The sequence below is a fragment of the Aethalodelphis obliquidens genome, unplaced genomic scaffold, assembly GCF_003676395.1.
Source record: "Aethalodelphis obliquidens isolate GAN/ISIS:26980383/991018 unplaced genomic scaffold, ASM367639v1 scaffold53, whole genome shotgun sequence".
Lineage (NCBI taxonomy): Eukaryota > Metazoa > Chordata > Mammalia > Artiodactyla > Delphinidae > Aethalodelphis > Aethalodelphis obliquidens.
Genome location: NW_020837997.1, coordinates 3,916,635 through 3,937,039, shown reverse-complemented (window position 1 = coordinate 3,937,039; position 20,405 = coordinate 3,916,635). Strand labels below are relative to the sequence as shown.

The following is a 20,405-nucleotide window of genomic DNA, read 5'->3' as shown; positions in this document are numbered from 1 at the left end:
CCGCCTGCCGATGCAGGGGACACGGGTTCGTGCCCCGGTCCGGGAAGATCCCACATGCCGCGGAGCGGCTGGGCCCGTGAGCCATGGCCGCTGAGCCTGCGCGACCGGAGCCTGTGCTCCGCAACGGGAGAGGCCACCACAGTGAGAGGCCCGCGTACCGCAAAAAAAAAAAAAAAAAAGAAAAAGGTTTTTAGAGGAGAAAAGTCCTCCATCCACAGCGCTGCCACGTAACTCAACTGTTTATTTCTGTTCATTAAAATACACAACCTTTCACTGTGGGGCCTGGTGCCTTACTTTGGGATATGTCTGCATGCTCTTAGGAAGGCACTGCCCAGGGTCTCACCCAGACAATTCTGCCCCCAGGGGACATTTTCATTATCACAACTCTCGGGGGGAGGGGAGGACACTACTGGCACCTGGTGGGTGGAGGCCAGGGGTGCTGCTCAGCACCCTCAGTGCCCAGGACGCCCCCCAGAGAGTGACCCACAGGGAGAAGCCCTGCCCTGGAGGTCTCGGTGCAGGTTTGGAGTCAGAGCTGGGCTCAGACCTCTAGGCCCTGGGCTGGCCCCTTGCTTACAGGATGCATGTGACTGCAGCTCCCTCCTAACTGGCTTTGGGGACTAAAAATAGGCCCTCAGCTCAGTGCTCAGCTCCTTCCCCTGCACTGTCAAGTGGTCCTTATCCTTTGATAAGTTTTGGATTCGACTGTGTTCTTTGCTTAAATTGCATTCCCAGAAATGTGGTTACTGATGCGTCTCCCGCATCAGTATTCAGTCTGTTGCCTGCCGCCGCAGTGAGCAGACACTCGTCTCTCTGAGTGTGTCACACACATGCCTGTTTTCCTTCCAGCTCCCCCCTCTCCTATAAGCCACGCCAGGTCCAGGGTGTCACCAACACACTGCAGACGTTTCCCTGGGCCCACAGTTCATTAGCGCCACCTTCTCAGTCCCGGCCTCTCACCCAGCCCCAGGGCCACACGTTGTCACTCAGTGATGTTCCCCCCGGCTGTCTGTCCACATCACGTCTCATCGCTAGGTCAGTTTTTTCCAGTGACTTCCATCTCTGCCTGTCCACAGGTCTCAAACTGGTTCAGCAACAAAAGAATCCGGTATAAAAAGAACATGGGGAAGTTTCAAGAAGAGGCTACCACTTACACAGGTAAGATGGCAGAGGACACCACCAATGTCAGGGGCCCGGGCAGCCAGGCCAGCTGCCCTTTGAGGCCCAGCTCCAGTCAGTAAGGCTGCCCAACCCAGGGTCAGTCGCTCCCATGTGGCCGGGCCCACTGAGCTGCATCTGGGGAAGCAGACTGGTCCCTGCGTATGCCTCTTTTCTCTATTTACACTGTGAGGTTTCTGTTCCCGTTAGTGATTATCCCAGTGAAGTCAACACATCCCGGCAGGCTGGGCAGATGCTGTGGGGACAGAAAGTTCCTACCAAAAGTCTGGTTTCCCCACCCACGCAGGGCTGCTGGAGGGGCAGGGAGCCGTAGGAGTCACCTCCGCAGCCTCTTCCTGGCCGGGGGTCTGGTAGGTCCCACTGGTCCTGACCCCTCCTGCCCTTCCAGGTTCCTTTGGTCCCTTTCCGATGACCAGCACCAGTGACACACTTATCACCCTGCAGACGCTGGCCTCCCTCCGGCCCGCCCCTGGGGAAGGCAGCCTTCTGGGCCAGGTGAGTCTCCAACACAATCCCAAGGACACCTGTGGGCTCCCGGACTCTGTGATAGGGCTGACGTGGAGCCCAGGTGGGTGGCGGGTCCTCGGAACCGGCTATCTCGACCGTGTCTCAGTCCATCATGGGGACGAATGCAGGCTGGCAGAGCCGCCTCAGGGAGCCCAGCTCTGTGGCGCCCCACTCGGCAAAGACCTTCACGCCTCACAGGACTCGATGACTGCTGAGGGCTTTGCCTATTGGGAAGGAGCCCTCCCTCCCCGATGGTGTCTGTACCCATCAGGAGAAGGCAAGGGTGGGCAGACGAGGCCCTGATGGTCTGAAGGTACAGCCCCACTGGGCTCAGACCCTTCAACACGTTCATGCCATGGCCTCACCATCCTGGCTGCCCCCTTGGCCGGTGCGAGCTGGGCCAGAGTGAAGATCTGGGAAGAAAATGAGCCATGGATCTCAGCTGTCTCGGGATGTGCCCTCAGGAACTTTCTCAGCGTTTGGGGCAAGGTGCCAGGCCAGCCAGGATCAGAGGGCATCATCCCTCTCGCAGTCCCTGGGGCCTCTCGGCCTCCCACTGACAGCCACAGGGGCCTGACCCCCCGCGCAGGGTTGTCCTGAAGAGGCTGCGCAGGTGCAGGTGTGACAAGGCCATGCAGGAGTGGGCAGGGCCTTACACAGCCCACCTGTTTCCTTCGGGGTTGACCCCCCCCCGTTTACCCCCAGACCCTCTTAAAGGTTCAGGGAATGGATGCCTCCCGGTGCCGGGCAGCGCGCATCCCATCACTGTGGCAACCCCACAGCCCATAATGAGCACCTGAGCAGAGTAAATGCTCTGACGCCAGCAAGTGGCCAGACCTGTCCGGCTCTGCCCTTGCCCAGGGCTCAGCACCTCGAGCACAGGAGGGGTGAGCGTGTGAGAGTGAATCGGGATGAGGGTTCCGTGGACTGTGACATGGGGTCCTGTCAACCCCACATAGTAAGCAGGAAGGTTAGGGTTGTGGTGTGGACACCCACCTGTGCCGTGGGCCCCTGCCCTGGACAGGCACAGATGCTCTTCCAGAGAGCAGGTCTCAGGGGCTGAGGTCACCCCAGCTGCGAGCCATCTCCTTGGCCCTGAGCTGCCCTTTGGCTCCCAGTCCCACACTGGGCCCCAGCCTGTCACCTCCCAGGCCTGCGAGTGGACCCCTCCCCTCCCCACTCATGTTCTCCTTCTGGGATCATAGGCCTATGGGTGTCCATCCAAGGGCAGAGTGTGTCCCCCTGAGGCCAGTATCCTTGTCCCAGTTGCTTTCAGACTGAGGGTGGGCGGAGCAACGCTGGCCTCTCAGTGTCCCTGTGTCACATGATGAGGCAGCCCTTGAAGGCATTCTCTCCATTTGTTTGCCCAGCACTGTCCTCTGTGGCAGATCCTTGGGGCACATGGGAGGTAATAGCTGAGGCGGGGGAGGGGGGAACGGGATGGGTGGGTGAGGAGCAGGGTCTTGGGCCTTGTGGGGTCGGAAGGGGTAGAGGGTGCAGGCAGGAGGGTTCAGCCTGTTAAGGAAAGTTCAAGAATGAGGAAGGTGAATGGGACTTCCCTGGTGACACAGTGGTTAAGAATCCATCTGCCGAGGCAGGGGACACGGGTTCGAGCCCGGGTCCGGGAAGATCCCACATGCCACGGAGCAGCTAAGCCCGTGCGCCACAACTACTGAGCCTGCGCTCTAGAGCCCACGCGCCACAACTACTGAGCCCGTGCGCCACAACTACTGAGCCTGCGAGACATGGCTACTGAAGCCTGCGCACCTAGAGCCCATGCTCCACAGCAAGAGAAGCCACCGCAGTGAGAAGCCCGCGTGGCGCAACAGAGCAGCCCCCGCTCGCGACAACTAGAGAAAGCCCACGCACAGCATCGAAGACCCAACACAGTCAAATAAATAAAATAAATATACAATTAAAATAAAATAAAATAAAAAAGAATGAGGAAGGTGAAGGGGAGCTTGTGAGTTGCAGGCCCTGCTCTCATGGGCTGCAAACCACTACCAATAGTAGTGGTTTCCATTGTGGGGGGCTCCTGTGGACAAACATCCCAGGGTCACATGTGCCCGATATATCCCCGCCCTGCGGACAGAGCCCACACGCCCGCAGCCATGGGCGCTGCCCTCCTGACTCCCAGCCAGGCCCGCGTCCTGCTGGGTTCCTGAGCCTCTTCCTGCTTACCACGTCTCACCACGATGTTTGGGGGACCACCGTCAGCTCCGGGCCTGCCTGGGTCTCCCTCACCCTCAGAGTGTGTGCCGCGGTGCCCTGCCAGTCCTTTGCCAGAGCCCAGCCAGTGGAGGCCAGTTCCTGCCAAGGAGGCACACTCATGTGCAAGGCCAGCTGTGACCCAGGACTGACCCCTCTGTCCCTGCCCCATCTCCTGGCTCCTCTCACGGTTCTCGGCATGTTCTAGGCCGCCTCAGGGATGTGGGGGCCCGATGGGTCATCTGTCCCACGGCCCCCCTCTGACTCTCTGTCTCTGTCTTTTCAGGCCAGGGGCAGCTGGCAGGTGAGGCGAATGTCGACCGCTTCACCTATTGGAGACCCCGGCAGGGTCACTTCAAACGCATCTAATTAAGTGTTGGGATGAGCAGAAAAGAGGACGGTGCGACCTGCCTTGGTTCCCTGGAATTCATGTTTCCTCAGAAAACCCAGAACTGACAGCAGACAGCGCTCCCTGAGCTGACGGCAGGCGACACCGGTACCATCTTTTGCTTGTCAGCTGGGGTTTGAAATGGGCTGAGACACTGCTCGTTCTGCCAACTCCGTTTGGTGTTTTTTACAGTAATTTTATGGTTAAGGCTGAATTGTTTCTTCCAGGACTTGGCACAAATTCTCCCATTACAGTTTTGGACCGATTTTAATTTCGATGTCGTTCACTCCCAGATTTGTTCCTGCCGATGGCTGACCGCGCAGGTGCAGGGCTGCAGCTGCGCAGTTGGGCGGGTTGTTACTCTGTTTGCTCATTTGTCCATCCGTGTGCCAACTCGCCCAGACACTGCCTTCCACACTCTCTTCTGCTGTGTCGTTTCATGCGGTTTTGATTTAAGTCTGTTGTGAGCTCAGAATTTTACTGGGAATTGGTTTGGCACCTTTTTCCGTTAATACAAGTTCTACCATTTTCAGCTGAAATGTCGTTAAAGACGATAAACTTCCCAGGCACTTTCCTGCATCCGTGCTCTTGAAATCCTGCTGGCCCAAGGCTTGGCGCTGCAAGTCCCCCGGCTCCTGGATGCCCCTCTCTGTCTCCTCGCCCAGTTCCTCCTCTGCTTCAGCCTTCGGGTGGGACCTTCCCTCTGTCTCCTCCTCTCTTCCCCTCACCGGGAATGAAGATGCTAGAGCTGGGCTGTTGGGAGAATTAAATGAACCTGGGCTCAGGACAGCTCGGGGCCCTGAGCAGGTGCACTGTATCTGCCCGTCAGTCAGTGTCACCGCGGCCCTAACCCCGCACTGTCAGCTGCCACCATGACCAGCATCTGAGCTTCTGTCCAGAGTGTTTCATCTCTGGACACAGAGTGTTCTGACTCCCGTGCACCTCCACACCAGCTCCGCCCAGATCCTGGCCAGCTGGATGCGTCACCGTTCTCCCGGTTCTTGGGCCCCATGCCCGAGAGATCCCTCTGTCCTGTCTCCAACCCCCGCGGGTGTCACCACCGTGGCGCCGACACTCTAGTGAGGGTTGCAGACAGGAAACGAGGTGCGGGAGTGAGGGTCGGCTGTGTCACAGCCATGCAGCACAGCGGGGTCCCGGCCTGCACCCCGAAAGACTGAGCACGGTGGTCTCCTGGGATCAAAGGACCTCTGCCCCCCACCCCTGTGGCTTCCATCCCCCCCGCACATCTGCCCATCCCAACCCATCACACCCACGGGCCTCTGGGCAGCAGCCGGCTGCTCTCACCTGGCCTGTCACCACACTGCCCTCCACGTCTCCATTTCTGTTGCTTTCAAGAACCAAGAAATGGATATCTAAGGCGGGTGATACAACCTCAGCCCACCGTGTCCGGGCCCTGGCCCCTTCTCCACCGGCACCCACTGCACGCTAGGCCTCAGGGTGACCTGCCAAGACGGCCCGCGGCGGTCTGGGTGTGTCCCTGCAGACGAGCCCCCACTTGGCACCCCATGCTTCTCTCTACCCGATGCACCTTGCACTGGCCACTGCCTCTGTGTCCGGGAGGATCTTCCTCCAGGGAATGAACTGCCGCGGCCGGAGCCCCTCAGCCCCAGTGCTGGATATTTTAGGTAGCTCCCATGTTTGCAGCCCTGTGCCCGCGACGCCCCTCAGCTCGAGTCTCTCTGGTGCTGTTCTGCGAGCCCTCCCGCAGCCTGGCTCTCTGCACGGTTGGCGCTTCTTTTCTTCCCCTCACTGCCCTTGCAAACCTTCAGGGCGGGCAGGGGACAGCCATCAGGACCTCCCCCTGCATCTGCGACCTTTCCACTGAGCCCTCCCAGCTGCTCTTCACCCTATCCCTGCCAGCAGGAGCTGTTAGGATGCTGGGCAACCCCAAACCCACAGCCGGGGGGGGTCTCGGTCAGTCGAGGCTGTTGTAGAGCCCACCCTAAAGGCGACCCTGTCCCCATGAGCAGTCACTCCCCATTTTCCGTCCTCAGCCCCTGGCAACCACTCATCCGCTTTCTGTCTCTGTGGATTTGCCTGTTCCGGACATTTCATATACATAGAACCATACATGCGGCCTTCCGTGTCTGGCTTCTTTCCCTCGGCATGTTTTCAAGGTTCACCATTTTATATATAGCATGTGTCAGGGCTTCATTCCTTCTGACGGCCAGCATCCCATTGGGGACCGTGCCTTAAGACAAGGCCTTAGGGAGGTGATTGAGAGAGCGTGCCGAGGTGCAGGGTGGGCGCTGCCCGAGGTACCCACAACAGTGGGAGGGCGCGAGGTGCCGGCCCTTGGAAGGGGCCAGGCCTGGTGTGAGCAGGGGGCACCCCAGGGGGACTAACATCTTCACGATCCGCCGCTGCTGCATCGAGAACAGACTGCAGGAAAGGGGGGTCCAAGGGTCCTGCGACCTCCCAGCTGGTGGCCACGTGCAGGCAGGGGTGGTTAGGGTCGGGGGACGTGGGTGAAGGTAGACCTGCAGGACCTGCTGCTGAGTAGGAATGGGGTGGTCTGAGCCACAGGAAGACTGGACGGGGACATCACGGAGGGAAGGTAGCTCAGCTCTGGACTGACAGGCTTGGGGTGTGCACGCAACTAGACATTGGAGTCTTGTTCAGGATGGAAGTTTGGAAGTTGAGAGAGGCCAGAATATGGGACAAAAACCAAGACAGGATGTCACGGAAGCCAGAAGGACAGATTTCAGGAGCAGAAAGTGAAGGTCCACCAACATGGAAAAATGACTGCCAGACTGAGCAGCCTGGGTTCAGTGGAGCAATGGGGCCACCGATTAGTTCAAGAGACAATCAGCGACTCAGAGGATCAGAGAGCACAGTCAGCTCTCCAGGAGACTCGCGGCAAAGGGGTCGCCAGAGGCCGTGCGGAGAAACTGAGGCAGTGCCCCGGAGAGCTGCCGGGTAGGTCCTGTGGGAGCAAGAGGGTGGGATGTGCCACGGCAGGTCGTGTGGACACTGGAGAGGAGGTGGAGAGCGCGGTCCCACAGGAAACAGACAAAGCAGCAATTTGCGGGTGCCAGGTGGCCCTGGAGCCTCCCCCTCACTTGCGCTCTCTCGTGGCTGTGGCGTGAGTGCGGCTTGTGGTTGGCTCGGCCGCCAGCTTCTGGCTGAGTCCCTTGGAGGTTTGGTTTGCTTGTTTGTTTCGGTTTTCTGGCGGCACTGCGCGGCATGTGGGATCTCAGTTCCCTAACCAGGGATCGAACCTGGGCCCCCTGCAGTGGAAAGCACCTAGTCTTAACCACTGGACCGCCAGGGAAGTCCCTCTTGGAGGGCTGTAATTTGAGGAAACTCCCTAGGTCAAATTCTGCGCGTAAAGTCACACTTTACCAGCATTTCATACTGCATTATTCAAAAAAATGCCTAAAATGTGGCCCCACGACACTAATCAAGCTATTAAGGACCACAAGAGCGCGGAGGAGTCACCTGGCACCCCCTGACACCGCCCTGCTGGCAGAGTGGGTGCTGATGGTACCTCCATGCAACGGGTGGGGACGCTGAGGCACAGAGGCTTCGTGACCTGTGCCCCAGGCTCCCATTTAGGAGAGAGACAGGCAGAGCCAAGGCTGTGAGCCCGAAGGCAGTTCTGGGGAGAGTATGGCTGCTCGAGATGGCAATCTTCTAGAATCCATTAATATTAAAAATGCACACACCCTCTCCCTCATCAGTTTTCCTTCTAAGAATTCTTCTACAGGTACATGCAAATGAATGCAAAGTGATGCATTTCCTGCCACATTTTTTTGTAACTGCAAAAAAAATGAAAATAAATGTCTGTCCTTTGGGCACTGTTTAAATCACGCTGTTCAGCCCTGCAGTGGAATAGCATACAACCGTTCAAAAGACTGAAGTAGCTCGTCTCCACAATGCATTAATGTAAAAAGTAGGAAGGATAACCATTTGTGTCCATTTTTGAAATGGGGGTGGGTGGGGGTATCCAAGTATCTCTGGAAGGAGACGCAGGTCACAGCCGTGGCCACTGGGGAAGGAACCAAGGATCCGGTAGTTGACAGGGAAGCGATCTCTCATTTCTCTGTATACCCTTGGGCAGTCTGCAGTTTAGAAATCCCTGAGGCTTGTGCTGGGAGAGCAGCAGGAGCCCTTGGAACACTGACCACTGCCCTCAGCCAGTCCTGCTCATTACTCATTATTCCACCCTCCCCCTCCCCCTCCCCCTCGCCCTCCCTCCTCTCCCCCTCCCCCACGAATCTGTGGCTTGGAAGTTCATGATCAGGGCCCCACGGGAGGGGGATCTGGAAACCACCACACAGGGAGAAGAAAGTGGAGGTGGAGTGAGAGGTCCAGCTGCTGTGTCCCATCACCATCCACCAGAGGCCGCTGTGGCCCTGCAGCGAGTACAGAGCTAGAGGCTGGAGACCTACCTCTCTTGGGCTGGAGACCCAGGGATATAAGACCCCCTCAACTTGTAGCTGTCGGGTCCAAGGGCCGGGCTCAGGGCAGGAAATGAGACCTCCACCATTACTTTTTTTTTTTTTTTTAAAGAAGATGTTGTTGGTAGGAGTTTATTAATTTATTTATTTATTTTTGCTGTGTTGGGTCTTTGTTTCTGTGCGAGGGCTTTCTCTAGTTGTGGCAAGCGGGGGCCACTCTTCATCGCGGTGCGCGGGCCTCTCACTATCGCAGCCTCTCTTGTTGCGGAGCACGGGCTCCAGACGTGCAGGCTCAGTAGTTGTGGCTCACGGGCCTAGTTGCTCCACGGCATGTGGGATCCTCCCAGACCAGGGCTCGAACCCGTGTCCCCTGCATTAGCAGGCAGATTCTCAACCACTGCGCCACCAGGGAAGCCCCACCATTACTATTATACTCAGTGTGTTCCTTGAAATGTGTCTGACAACCCTCACCCCTGAGCCGGGCACCCTTCCTCTCATGACATTTGCATATGTGTTTGTTACTTGCATATAATATGCACAACTTGCTTTATTTGAATTAAAGATGTGTGGGATTTGCATATCCTTTGCGTACCATTTGTGTAGCTTTTCAGAGATTTGTCTCGCTTTTGTGAGCCAGTTTGGTGGGAGGCAGAGACTGAGGATCTGTGTCCTGGGCTGCCTCTGAGAGATGAGTAGGCACCTTCCCCAGGTTCCATGAAATCACATCTCCATCACCTGGTCAGGAGCCCCAGAAAGGCACACTCTATCTGCTTGGAGCTCCACGGAGCCACTGAGGCAAAAGCCACTGTAACCTGGGTAGGGTTCCAAGCAGCTGGACACAAGACCAATTCACAGTCTCGAGTCAAGGGAGCTACTCTGAGGGGTTTAGGCCAGAGATGGGTTTAAATGCAGGCTCTGGTTCATCAGGTCTGGGCCATGCCTGGGAGTCTGCATTTTCACCATCTCCCAGATAAGGCTGGAACTCTGGCCAGACGTCTGGGAGGGGGAGAGCCGCTAATATTCTCCCTGATTCACACTTTTTTTTTTTTTAGTGTTTTAATGGGTTTTTTTTAACATCTTTATTGCAGTATAATTGCTTTACAATGGTGTGTTAGTTCCTGCTTTATAACAAAGTGAATCAGTTATACATATACATATATCCCCATATCTCCTCCCTCTTGTGTCTCTCTCCCACCCTCCCTATTCCACCCCTCTAGGTGGTCACAAAGCACCAAGCTGATCTCCCTGTGCTATGCGGCTGCTTCCCACTAGCTATCTATTTTACATTTGGTAGTGTATATATGTCCATGCCACTCTCTCACTTCGTCCCAGCTTACCATTCCCCCTCCCCATGTCCTCAAGTCCATTCTGTACGTCTGCGTCTTCATTCCTGTCCTGCCCCCAGGTTCTTCAGAACCTTTTTTTTTTTTTTTTTAGCTGATCCACACATCTTAACCCCAGTCCTCCCACCAGAGAAAAATCAGTTGTGATATTCATCATGCTAATTAATTAGCAAAGTGTCCAGGATTGACTGGTGATTAAAGAAAAAAAAAAGACTGGCTTTAGGTTAGAGTTTTGCAAGTGGTGGCCCTATACCTGGAATGTGTGATCCTGACTGGGGTAACGGCCCCTGCCTGGGTGTGGGCCCTACACACGACAGCACTCCCTCGGGGCTGGCTGAGACAGGGTGCTGCTGGGGTGTCAGATCCTTAGTTTCCTTATTTTGGAATAGCGATAAATTGGAAAGAGAATGTCGAATGAAATTAAAATGCACAACGTGAGAGCTGTGAGTTTCAGTTTTATTTGGGGCCATACTGAGGACTATAGCCCTGGAGAGAGCTTCTCAGAGAGCTCTGAGAAACTGCTCCGAAGCGGTGTGAAGGAGGTCAGCACATATGTGATTTTGGAAAAGGGGACGTGCAATCAAGCACACATCTCAGTAGAAGGTTGCTGCTAGTCACAAAGAGCAGATGTCTCGGTTAATGATTTTAGTGCTTTTCTAAGTACGGGAAGATGCAAGAAATTTGGTTCATAAAAATTTTCTCCTGGGACTTCCCTGCTGGCAGTGGTTAAGAATCCGCCGGCCAATGCAGGGGGCACGGGTTCGAGTCCTGGCCCGGGAAGATCCCACATGCAGAGAAGCAACTAAGCCCGTGCCCCACAGCTGCCGAGCCTGCCCTCTAGAGCCCGCGAGCCGCAACTACTGAAGCCCGCACGCCTAGAGCCCGTGCTCCGCAACAAGAGAAGCCACCGCAGTGAGAAGCCCCTGCTCACCACAGCTAGAGAAAGCCGGTGCGCAGCAACGAAGACCCAACACAACCAAAAATAAATAAATAATAAATAAAGTCATTAAAAAAAAAATTTCCTCCTGAAGATACCTACCTATCTGAAGACCTGTTCTGCCAGTTTTCCCAGAGCACTGAGAGCCTCATTCCTGATCTCCGCCCTGAACTCCTTTCAAGGTGTGTTGAAGGTGAGCAACTGTAGTGGCTAATGAGCCAGTCCTTGTAGAACCAGGTGATGAGGGACCTTCTTCAGGCATGAGGAGTAGCACTTTCAGTCTCAAAACATACATCCAAATGCGTAGGAGCCTGAGGTCAGAGAGCCAGAGGACCTGAATTTTAGAGTAAATCACAGACACAGGAGCAGCACTGAAGGGTCTCCCACTGGCCCATGATGGCACTGACTCACGCAAGAATCACCAGCGGGCCCCAGGATGCTGAGCAGGTTCCTGGGCCCGCACTGTCGCGAGCTGGCCAGAAATTGGATTCCCATGGCGGGCATGTGGGGCACCGTGGGCACCATGGGACTGGTGTGGGCCACCGAGTGGTGGCTGATTCTGGACCAGGTGCCCTACATCAATGGCAAGTTTAAGAAGGATGATTAGGACTTCCCCGGCAGTCCAGTGGTTAAGACTCGGCACTTCCACTGCAGGGGGCACGGGTTTGATCCCCGGTTGGGGAGCTAAGATCCCACACGCAGTGTGGCCCCCCAAAAAAGAAGGACAATTAATTAAACCGACACCGCCCCCCCCCCCCCCCCAACGAACTCAGATCCCTCTGGTGTCTGGTGGTGCTGCCTCCTTCCATCTGCATCTGGAAAGGCCCAGGCCCTTGAGGAAATACACAGCACGAGTTAGACTTCCTAATGTTGGTGGAGATAGTTTTGGTGTGTGAAGGCACACAGCGTGAAACTTTGCTCTGAAAAAAAATAAAAAGAAGAAGAATCGCCAATGGACACCAGCATCAGCAAGAGAAAGTTTGAAGAACAAATTAGTGCTATTCTTGCTAGCCTCCCTCAACTGAAGAACTGGGGAGATATGTACAGGCAGAACTTGAACTTGTGTTCTGGCCGACTGGGCTGGCCCCTGGTGGGGTCCAGTCTCTCCTGACAGGTATCCCTGGTGTGAGGAGACCCTGCATGTGCTGCCTTCCCTGAGCCTCAGTTTTCCCCGCTGTGAAGTGGAAACAGAAGTAGCTCCTGCCCCAGTAGGCTTGGTGGGAATCACGTGAGCACTGAGGACCCAAAGCACCGAGCATGGTGTCCATGCTCTTGGAGAGTCTGGGGTTACCTTGTCTCCGTTCGGCCGAGGGGGACACTGACACAGGAAGACAGGAGGGCGGTGGTTTGGCCAAGGGCAGCCTAGCTCAGGCTGCCACAATTTCTGTGAAGGCCTGTGAGGGCCAGAGGGTAGATTTGAGGATGGACGGACCCCACCGTCTCCCTGCCTGTTCTTCACTGGGCCGCCAGGGAGCAATCTTACAACGGGAAGTGGATCCAGGCACTGGTTTCCCTTCCCTCTCAGACTCCAATTCCCTTTTTCTCCCCCTCCAGGCCCTACAAGGTGTGTCTTTGACGTCATTTCCCTCTTCACTGGCCCCCTGGCTACCCCTCCCATAAACGTGTTCCCACCCCAGGGCTTTTGCACTGGCCGTTCCCTCTGCCGGAGCACCCTCTCTTCCCTTCTATGCCCGGCGAACTGTTCTACCCCTCCCCCAAACCCCACCCCTCTCCTCTGCTCCCAGCCTGACTCCCACAGACCCACTCCCCAGGACCTGACCCCTCAGGGTCCCTGACTCACTACCGCCCCCTCCCCGGCTTTCTTCTCCCCCTAGCCGCCCCGTCCTCGCCAGCCAGCCAGCGTCCAGGGGCTGGGGGCACCTCAGGAGCCAGGGCGTTTTGGTTTCTCCTCCTGGAACCGCGTTCTCCCCTGGAATAGGGATGGGGCAACTCCAAAAAAAAAAAAAAAAGGGAATTCCCTGGCCCGGGTTGGGGAACTAAGATACCGAAAGCATGGTGGCGCGGCCAGAAAAAAAAAGAGGTGATGGGGCAACCCCGCAGCTGTGGGCGTGGCTCCGGTTAATCTCGCTCTGGGCCCATCACCCACACACCCCACCCAATCGCCGCCCAGCCACCGGGGACAGGACGGGGACTGGGCTGTATGTCCCCAGGGAGGATCTACCCATCTCTGGTCCTCAAGTTTTTTGTTTTTTTTTTTCTCTTTGGCCTCGCGGCTTGCGGGATCTTAGTTCCCCGACCAGATACTGAACCCATGCTCTTGGCAGTGAAAGCGCGGAGTCCTAACCACTGGACCGCCAGGGAACTCCCTCTGGTCCTGGCCGATGGGGATTTTCCGGACCAAAGCGAGTCCTGGGGAGGGTTGAGAGGTGAGGAGAGCTGTGGTCTGTGTGGAGGGGAGATCTGCCATCCCACTCACCCCACGTTGGTCATTCGTCAAAGGCCCCCCGAAGCTCCTAGTTTAATTTCGCAGTGTCTCCTGGGGCAGGGTAGAATTGGGAGACCGGGCAGCACTTGTTCTCAGTCCAGCTGGACCCCACCCCTCATCTGAACCACCCCCTCCCTGGAACCTCGGTGTGTCACCCGCATTCAGACCCTGACTCTGGCTCCTCCCCTCATTTGGTCCCTCCCCATCCCTGGTTCCAGCCTGGGTCTGATACAAGAGGCTGGATTTTGTGCTTAGGCGTCTCCGTGGTGACCCAGCAAGAGTTCACCCAGAGCTCCTGCTCTTACTGACAGGGACCGTCAGAGCCATGGAGGATTTGTGTGTAGGGGAAAGGCCAGAGCCTATGGGAAGCCGGGGGCTCTCAGGCCCAAGAGTGTGGCTCAGGCTGCGGCTCCCCCTTTGGCCTCCAGGGGCCGCCCCAGCCCAAAAGACAAGGCCACCAGGTCCCTATCCTGGTTCCAGCAGGGGAATGGCTCCTACTTCCAGAATCTGCCCCTGCTACCCCAGGATGCCAAGTAAACCCTCTGAGCCTCAGTTTCGCCACCTGTAAAGTAGAGCAATTATAGGAACAGCCTCACTGGGAGGGGTCAGTGAAGAGATGCAAGTAAAGCGCTTCAGCATCCAGTAGGTGCTCAATGGATGTGTGGTCCACTTGCCCAGGCCGTGGCTCAGGAAGGCGGACGGAGAAATTAGTGCTAAAGCATGGCCATGGGGCAAGTAGCACATTCTGGGGTGAGACACTTGGGTCTACTCAGGACACACTGAATGCAAAGAGCATGGGGGAAGTCTTGAGGCCCAGGAGGGGGCTGCACCCACGGAGGGGGTGTGAGGGGTGGGGTGCTCAGGCTGCAGTGACCTCCCCTCCACGTGGTCAAAGGAGCCAGAGCTTCCTGTAGGAAACTGGTCCAGTTACAGGCTCCTGGCTGCCAGGTACGACAGCTGTAAAGGAGTGAGCTTCCTATTGTCAGGGGCATGCAAGCAAGCAAATGGTCTCCAACAGCATCTGGGCCAGGGGACAAGACAAGAGGCCTAATTCTCCAAGGACACATTAGGAGGCGGGTCACAGCCTGACCACAGGAGACCGAGGGTGGCACCGCCCGGCGGCTGGATTCCCCGGTCAGAGACAGCAGGTTCCAAAAAGCTAGGGAACGAACATTCCTCAGCTCCAGGCACTGGGCAGGCCACTCCTGTCTGGTGAGACGTAAGCTGGATCTGGCCGCGTGGACTGCGTGTTTTTCCAGTGGCTTCTTCAGCCACAGCCTAGATTCCGTCGGGTCAGCCATTTCCAAGTGTTTGTGTTCACCTGGGCCAGACGTCGGGCCTGTGGCCTTGGCCTCCCAGGAGGCCTGGAAAAGCACTGCCAGCCTCCTACTCAGACGTCCCTCTGCCTAGAGGCTGCTCATCAAAGCCACTCAGCAGCCAATGACAAGGGATGTGGGAGAGGGACAGTCATGCTGAGGCCCAGGGGGAGCTCGTGTGTCCCGTGAGCAGGGGCCTCCCCCACAGGCCAGGACCCAAGTTGCAAAAACATGACCCTTGGCAAAGCTGACTTTTTGGAGCCCCACTGCCCTGCCTTTCGAACTTTAGGGTCAGCTTGGGACCAGGTCAGCAGACACAACTGCAAGTCAGAAGCCAGGGTTGTGTGTGAACAGCCCTGCCTCCGTGTGGGACCCTGTGAAAGGTACCTCCCTCTCTCAGCCTTGCTTTCCTCGGCTGAAAACTAGAGATAATACCTACCTTAAAAGGTTGTTGACAAGATCCAACCCAATGCCTAGCAGGTGCTTCACAAACCTGAGGACTCTTCTATGCCTCCAGATTGGGTCTGGCTCTGCCTCTCCCATCTGACTGAAAGCCCCCTGAGGGGAGAGGCTGGGTCTTCAAGAGGAGGTAGTGAATTGCAGTTCATCTAACTGTGTCCCTCCCCTGCTCAAAATCCTCACAGACAAAAGGTAAACTCTAAAACCAGCTTTCAAGACGTTTGGACATCTGATCTTGGTTTGGCAAACTCCTATTCTCTCTTCAGAGCCCATAGCAAATGCCCTCTCCTCCAGAAAGCCTTCCTTCGGCCCTTCTCTGGTTTTTTCCAGCCCCTGGCCCTCCTGCTGGCCTAAATCTGACCCCCACAGGCTGAGGTACCTGTGCCTGGCTCTGCCTCCCTCTTCAGAATGGGGCTGTGGAAAGGCCAGTCCAGGGCTGAGTCTGGGCATGATCAAGCATATCTGTACCCACAGGTCTGCATGTAGACATCACGTGAGAGCACACGTGTGCACATGTGTGTGTGTGTGTGTGTGTGTGTGCGTGTGTGTGTGTGTGTCGCTGTCCCCGTGCCGGGCCCCAGGAGGGGCAGCCAAGGCAAATCTCCCCAGACCACCCAAGACAGAGGCATCTTTACAAAGCAAGGAGCGTGAGCTGAGCAGGGCCCCTTTATGAGGGAGCCTGACCTGGCTTGGAGCTCATTTGTCTACCGACCCTCAGCCTGGAAGAACTGGAGGTGTGAGCAGGCGACCTCAGCCTCCTCCACCATGCCAGTAGCCTGCCTTATGACCCATCGTTAAAGCTCGATCTCCGTCTGGGGCACAGGAGGGGCTGGGGCTCGGGGGAGAGCTGAGTCCTGAGTGGGCTCCCCCGATCGCCCTGACGGAGGCCTCGCCAGGCACCCTTCGAGGACATACCTGAGGTTTGGCAGCCAGTCCCCAGGGCTGAGTCAGCAGGAAGGGACTCGGGACTTCCTAGGAAAAGCATCTGGGACTTCGAGGCGCCCCCAGCCCCCGGCCTCCCCAGGGCCACCGGACGGTGGGAGGTGCCACGTGCACCAGGCTGCACCCGGTGTGCTTTGAGGGACTGAACTGCGGGGGTTCATGGCAGGTCAGAATCAGTCCTGACTTGGGCGATCTGGGTGTCTGAGGGTTGAGTGTCCCCAAGTGCAGGGTGACAAAGGGCCACTGTGGGTGTTGATGCTCCACTGTACACAGGTGCTCTTGGCTGCCAGCACCCTCGCAGGACCCTGCCTGTGTGTCAGGGTTCATCCGCCCGGGCTGCTGTGAGGGTTGGCACAGTGACCAGCTAGGCTGTCACACCCAAAACAACCGGCAAATCCAGCCGTGTGCACTTTGGCGGGGGGTGGGGGGGGATGACTGCGTGTGGGGCTGCAATTAAGAGTGACGGTGTAGCTGAATGAGTGACAAGAAGGGGGCCTAGTGATGTGGGAGGGAGTGTCTGACTGGGGAGGACAGGGACAGTGAGTGGCCAGGACGGTGTGACCTCAGGACTGATGATAAGGACGCTTGACTCCACGCGCCACATCCGCTGTTTGGCACGGCACCTGTGACCCTGGGTAGGGCGGTGGACGTTTCCCTGCATCCATCACCAAATGTCCGTGTCTGTTGCTCCCCTGATCCCTGGGCTCTCCTCCCTCCTGCCTGCCCAGATCCCCCACCCCAGGCCCTGGGGTCTGGCCTCAGCTCCTGCCCTGGGAGGGGTTGGACAGGACATTGGCGCTCAGCTGGACTGTTCCTTCTCTGCTGGCCTCCTGCTTCTGTTTCCACCATTAAAATGCAAGCATTCCTCCTACCTGACTGAAGCCAGTTCTCCCCGCCAGGCTGGCTCCAGTCTTTGGGGTCTGCGACTGGGTCATACCCAACTCTGAGGGCTGATGAGGGAGACAGACAGGGCTGGGGAAGTGGTGGGTAGCCATGCCAGGGACACGAGGCCCAAGTGGAGGAGCCAGCAATACTCAGCCAAAACAGGAGGCAGCTGGAGAGGAAGGGGCGCTGGGCTGCGGGTTTGGACCCCGAAGGTCTGCCACATGGGAGGGGGCAGACCCAGTTCCATAAAGGAAACACTTTTCCACACGCTGAATGCTGCCCCAGGTATAGAGGAGTCTTTGTTATGAGAAACTGTGTGATCTTTCCCAGCTCCAGCACCTTCTGTGGCTCCCCATCACCCACCGGAGACTCTCCAGCTCCTTGCTTGGCAGGAGCTGGGGTGCTGGCACCGGGGCCTCCAAACCTTGTCTCCAAGCACAGCCCTGGGGCCCACCCTCAGAGACTGGGGCTGATACCCTCGGGTTTGCCAGATTCTCCCAGACCCTCCAGGCCCCTAAGTCTGGCCCCTGGGCAGGGGAAGATGTTCCCATGAAAGGCATGGGCTGAGCAAAAGTGTGAGTGAGGGCTGGAGAGGCTGGGGGTTGTCCGATGGAGAGTTCTCCAGATGGACAAGAGCCAGCGGGCCACGTAGGCTGAGCGCTGACTCCACAGGTGCGTGGCATTCAAGGCTCTGTACACCTCCCCTGTGTGTCTCCCTTCTCCATGCCCACCTGAGGTTTCCCTCCTCAGCCTTCACATGTACCTTTCCAGCTGCCTGGTATGCCCTTCCTGCCTTGCCCACCTGGCGAACTCCTAGACATCCTTCAAGACCCACTGCCTGTGTCCTTTTCTCTGAGAAACATTGACCTTCCCTTCAGCCTATGGTGTCCCCATTTGCTGTGTGACCCTGGGCAAGTCCCTTCAGCTGTGAAATGGGGGGGGTATGTGTGTGAAAAACCACCCTCCCTAAAAGCATATTTTGAGGCCCAAGGCAATAAATATACATTAAATACTCTCAAAGTGAGTTAGGGCTTTGGGGACAGGGAGGGCTTGTATCCAGTCACTGCTCAATGTGTGTTCATTTTTATCTTCCTCCTCTTGGATTCTGCAGGTTTAAGACTCTCTTGTTTTAAGCACTGTTCCAAGATTTTTCTCCCACTCGCAATACTAGGAATTTTAAGAACCCCTGGTTCTAAAATTATAAGTCTAAAATGCCGTGGGCGGGACCAAGGGCCTCCTTGTGCCCTGAGCTGACGCCAGGGTGGCTGGAGCTGGGGTCTCTAGGGTGGACTTTATGCCCCCCACACCCCAAGCTGGCGGGGTGTGGTCTGGCAGCCCCAGTTTTAGGGGGAGAGCAATGGATTTACCAGGAGGCGGATAGCAAACGTTCCAGGAGCGGGGGCGTGGAGACTCCTGGCTCGGAGGCTAGAATGGGGTCACAAGACAGCGTCAAGAAGCACAGGGCTGGGCTTCCCTGGTGGGGCAGTGGTTGAGAGTCCACCTGCCGACGCAGGGGACACGGGTTCGTGCCCCGGTCCAGGAAGATCCCACATGCCGCGGAGCGGCTGCGCCCGTGAGCCATGGCCGCTGAGCCTGCGCGTCCGGAGCCTGTGCTCCGCAACGGGAGAGGCCGCAACAGCGAGAGGCCGCAACAGCGAGAGGCCCGCGTACCGCAAAAAAAAACACAAAAAACGAAGAACAGGGCTGTCAGCTCAGAGCCATGGCTTCCTTCTCTTGGAGCCTCAGTTTTCTCATCTGAATATTGGGGCCAAGTGCTGCCCTCTTGAAGAGCTGTTAGCAGGGATGAGGAGGCTCTGGGGCTCCAGCCACCGTCCTGTGCCAAGCATTTTCTTGGGCTCTGCCCTCTGCCTGGAACAGTCTCCCTGGCCCGCTTCCCCCTAGGACCCCCTGCTCACTCCTGGCCCAGCCGCAGCAGCTGGGGAGGGGGCCCCAGGATGACGCCCACCCACCCCTGCCCCACCCTAGAGAAGGGGGGCCAGCTGCCGGCCCCAAACTCAGCTGCCCCAGGCCTGGCAGTGGCCGCGGCCCCAACACTTTCTCAATGAAAGGTATTTGGCAGTGGCGTCTGACACCTCATCACACCCAGCCTGGAAGCCAGCTTATCCTGCCAGCTGCAGGGGGAACCCCCCCAACTCCTGCTGCCCCCCGAGGACCCCGACAGGCAGGCCCAGAGTCTGCGTTGCCTTGGGCGGGGGCCTACCCCTCTGAGCTTCCCTCTCAGCTGAGGGTGTAGACACAGTAAGTCTGGATAAATGCGCATGCCCCTGGCTCCCAGGGGCCTCAAAGCATCTCCCCTCTCTTGTCTATCACAGCCTATCCAAGGAGGGGCTGGGGTGCTGGCACTGGGGCCTCCAAACCTTGTCTCCAAGCACAGCCCTGGGGCCCACCCTCAGAGACTGGGGCTGATACCCTCGGGTTTGCCAGATTCTCCCAGATCCTCCAGGCCCCTAAGTCTGGCCCCTGGGCAGGGGAAGATGTTCCCATGAAAGGCATGGGCTGAGCAAAAGTGTGCGTGAGGGCTGGAGAGGCTGGGGGTTGTCCGATGGAGAGTTCTCCAGATGGACAAGAGCCAGCGGGCCACGTGGGCTGAGCACTGACTCCACGGGTGTGTCGGGGTGTGTGTGAACCTCTCTTCCCGCCAAGGCCAGGCCCTCTTCGGGCCCCCATTGTTGGCACAGACGTGACACCTCTACATGCTAGACAGGCAGATGGTAAGAGGGACTGGAGGGGCAGGGGTGGACAGGTGGGCGAGCGGGTGGGTGGGTGATAGAGGGGAAGTGGGCAGTTGAGTGGGTAAGTGGGTGGGTGTGCAGAAGGCCTGAGCAGGCCCTAGAATAAGGGAATAATACCCCGCACTCCAACTCCCTGCCGCCACCCTTTCTGGGGGCAATCAGCCAGGCACAATGCTCCCCATTCCAGGCCCCCAGAAACGCCACATCGATGCCTTCCAGGGACCGCCTACAGGCCAAGGGAGTCTCACGTGCGTCCTTGAGGGGACTGCTGGGCCATCCAGGGAGCCCCCCGCTCCTGCCGGGATTCACTCTGGGGCCCAAGCAGCCCTTTGCCTCTCCTTTTTGGGACCTCAGTTTCTTTGTCTGGAAAGGGGGTGTGTGGTCGGAACAGCGCCTGCCCCATGGGGCGTCAGGACAACTTGCCTGGCCATGCGCACACAGTGCGCAAGCGATGGTGCTGCACCTCCAGACTGAGAGTCCCGGTGATGGCTCAGGACCATGGCCTTGGGCAGCCAAATCACCACGTGGTCAAGGCATGGCCAGGCCTCAGCCGGGTGTGACCCAGGGCAGGGCAGCTGTGGTCCCGGTGGAAGAAGTCCAGGGAAGCCTCAGTTCCTG

At 57.4% G+C, this 20,405-nt stretch overlaps 1 protein-coding gene and 1 pseudogene across 1 annotated transcript in view; both read left to right on the top strand.

Annotated features, from left to right (window-relative positions):
* The window catches only part of PBX4 (PBX homeobox 4), a 45,150-nt gene extending 36,282 nt beyond the window's left edge, over positions 1 to 8,868 (top strand). Inside the window, 3 exon segments of the mRNA XM_027084836.1 lie at positions 1,077 to 1,158; positions 1,568 to 1,674; positions 4,181 to 8,868. Coding sequence (XP_026940637.1) covers positions 1,077 to 1,158; positions 1,568 to 1,674; positions 4,181 to 4,267 — 276 coding nt within the window. The 3' untranslated portion in view covers positions 4,268 to 8,868.
* A 2,225-nt stretch (positions 8,869 to 11,093) lies between these two features.
* On the top strand, positions 11,094 to 11,593 carry LOC113608325 (cytochrome b-c1 complex subunit 10 pseudogene; annotated as a pseudogene).
* Positions 11,594 to 20,405: the final 8,812 nt, after the last annotated feature.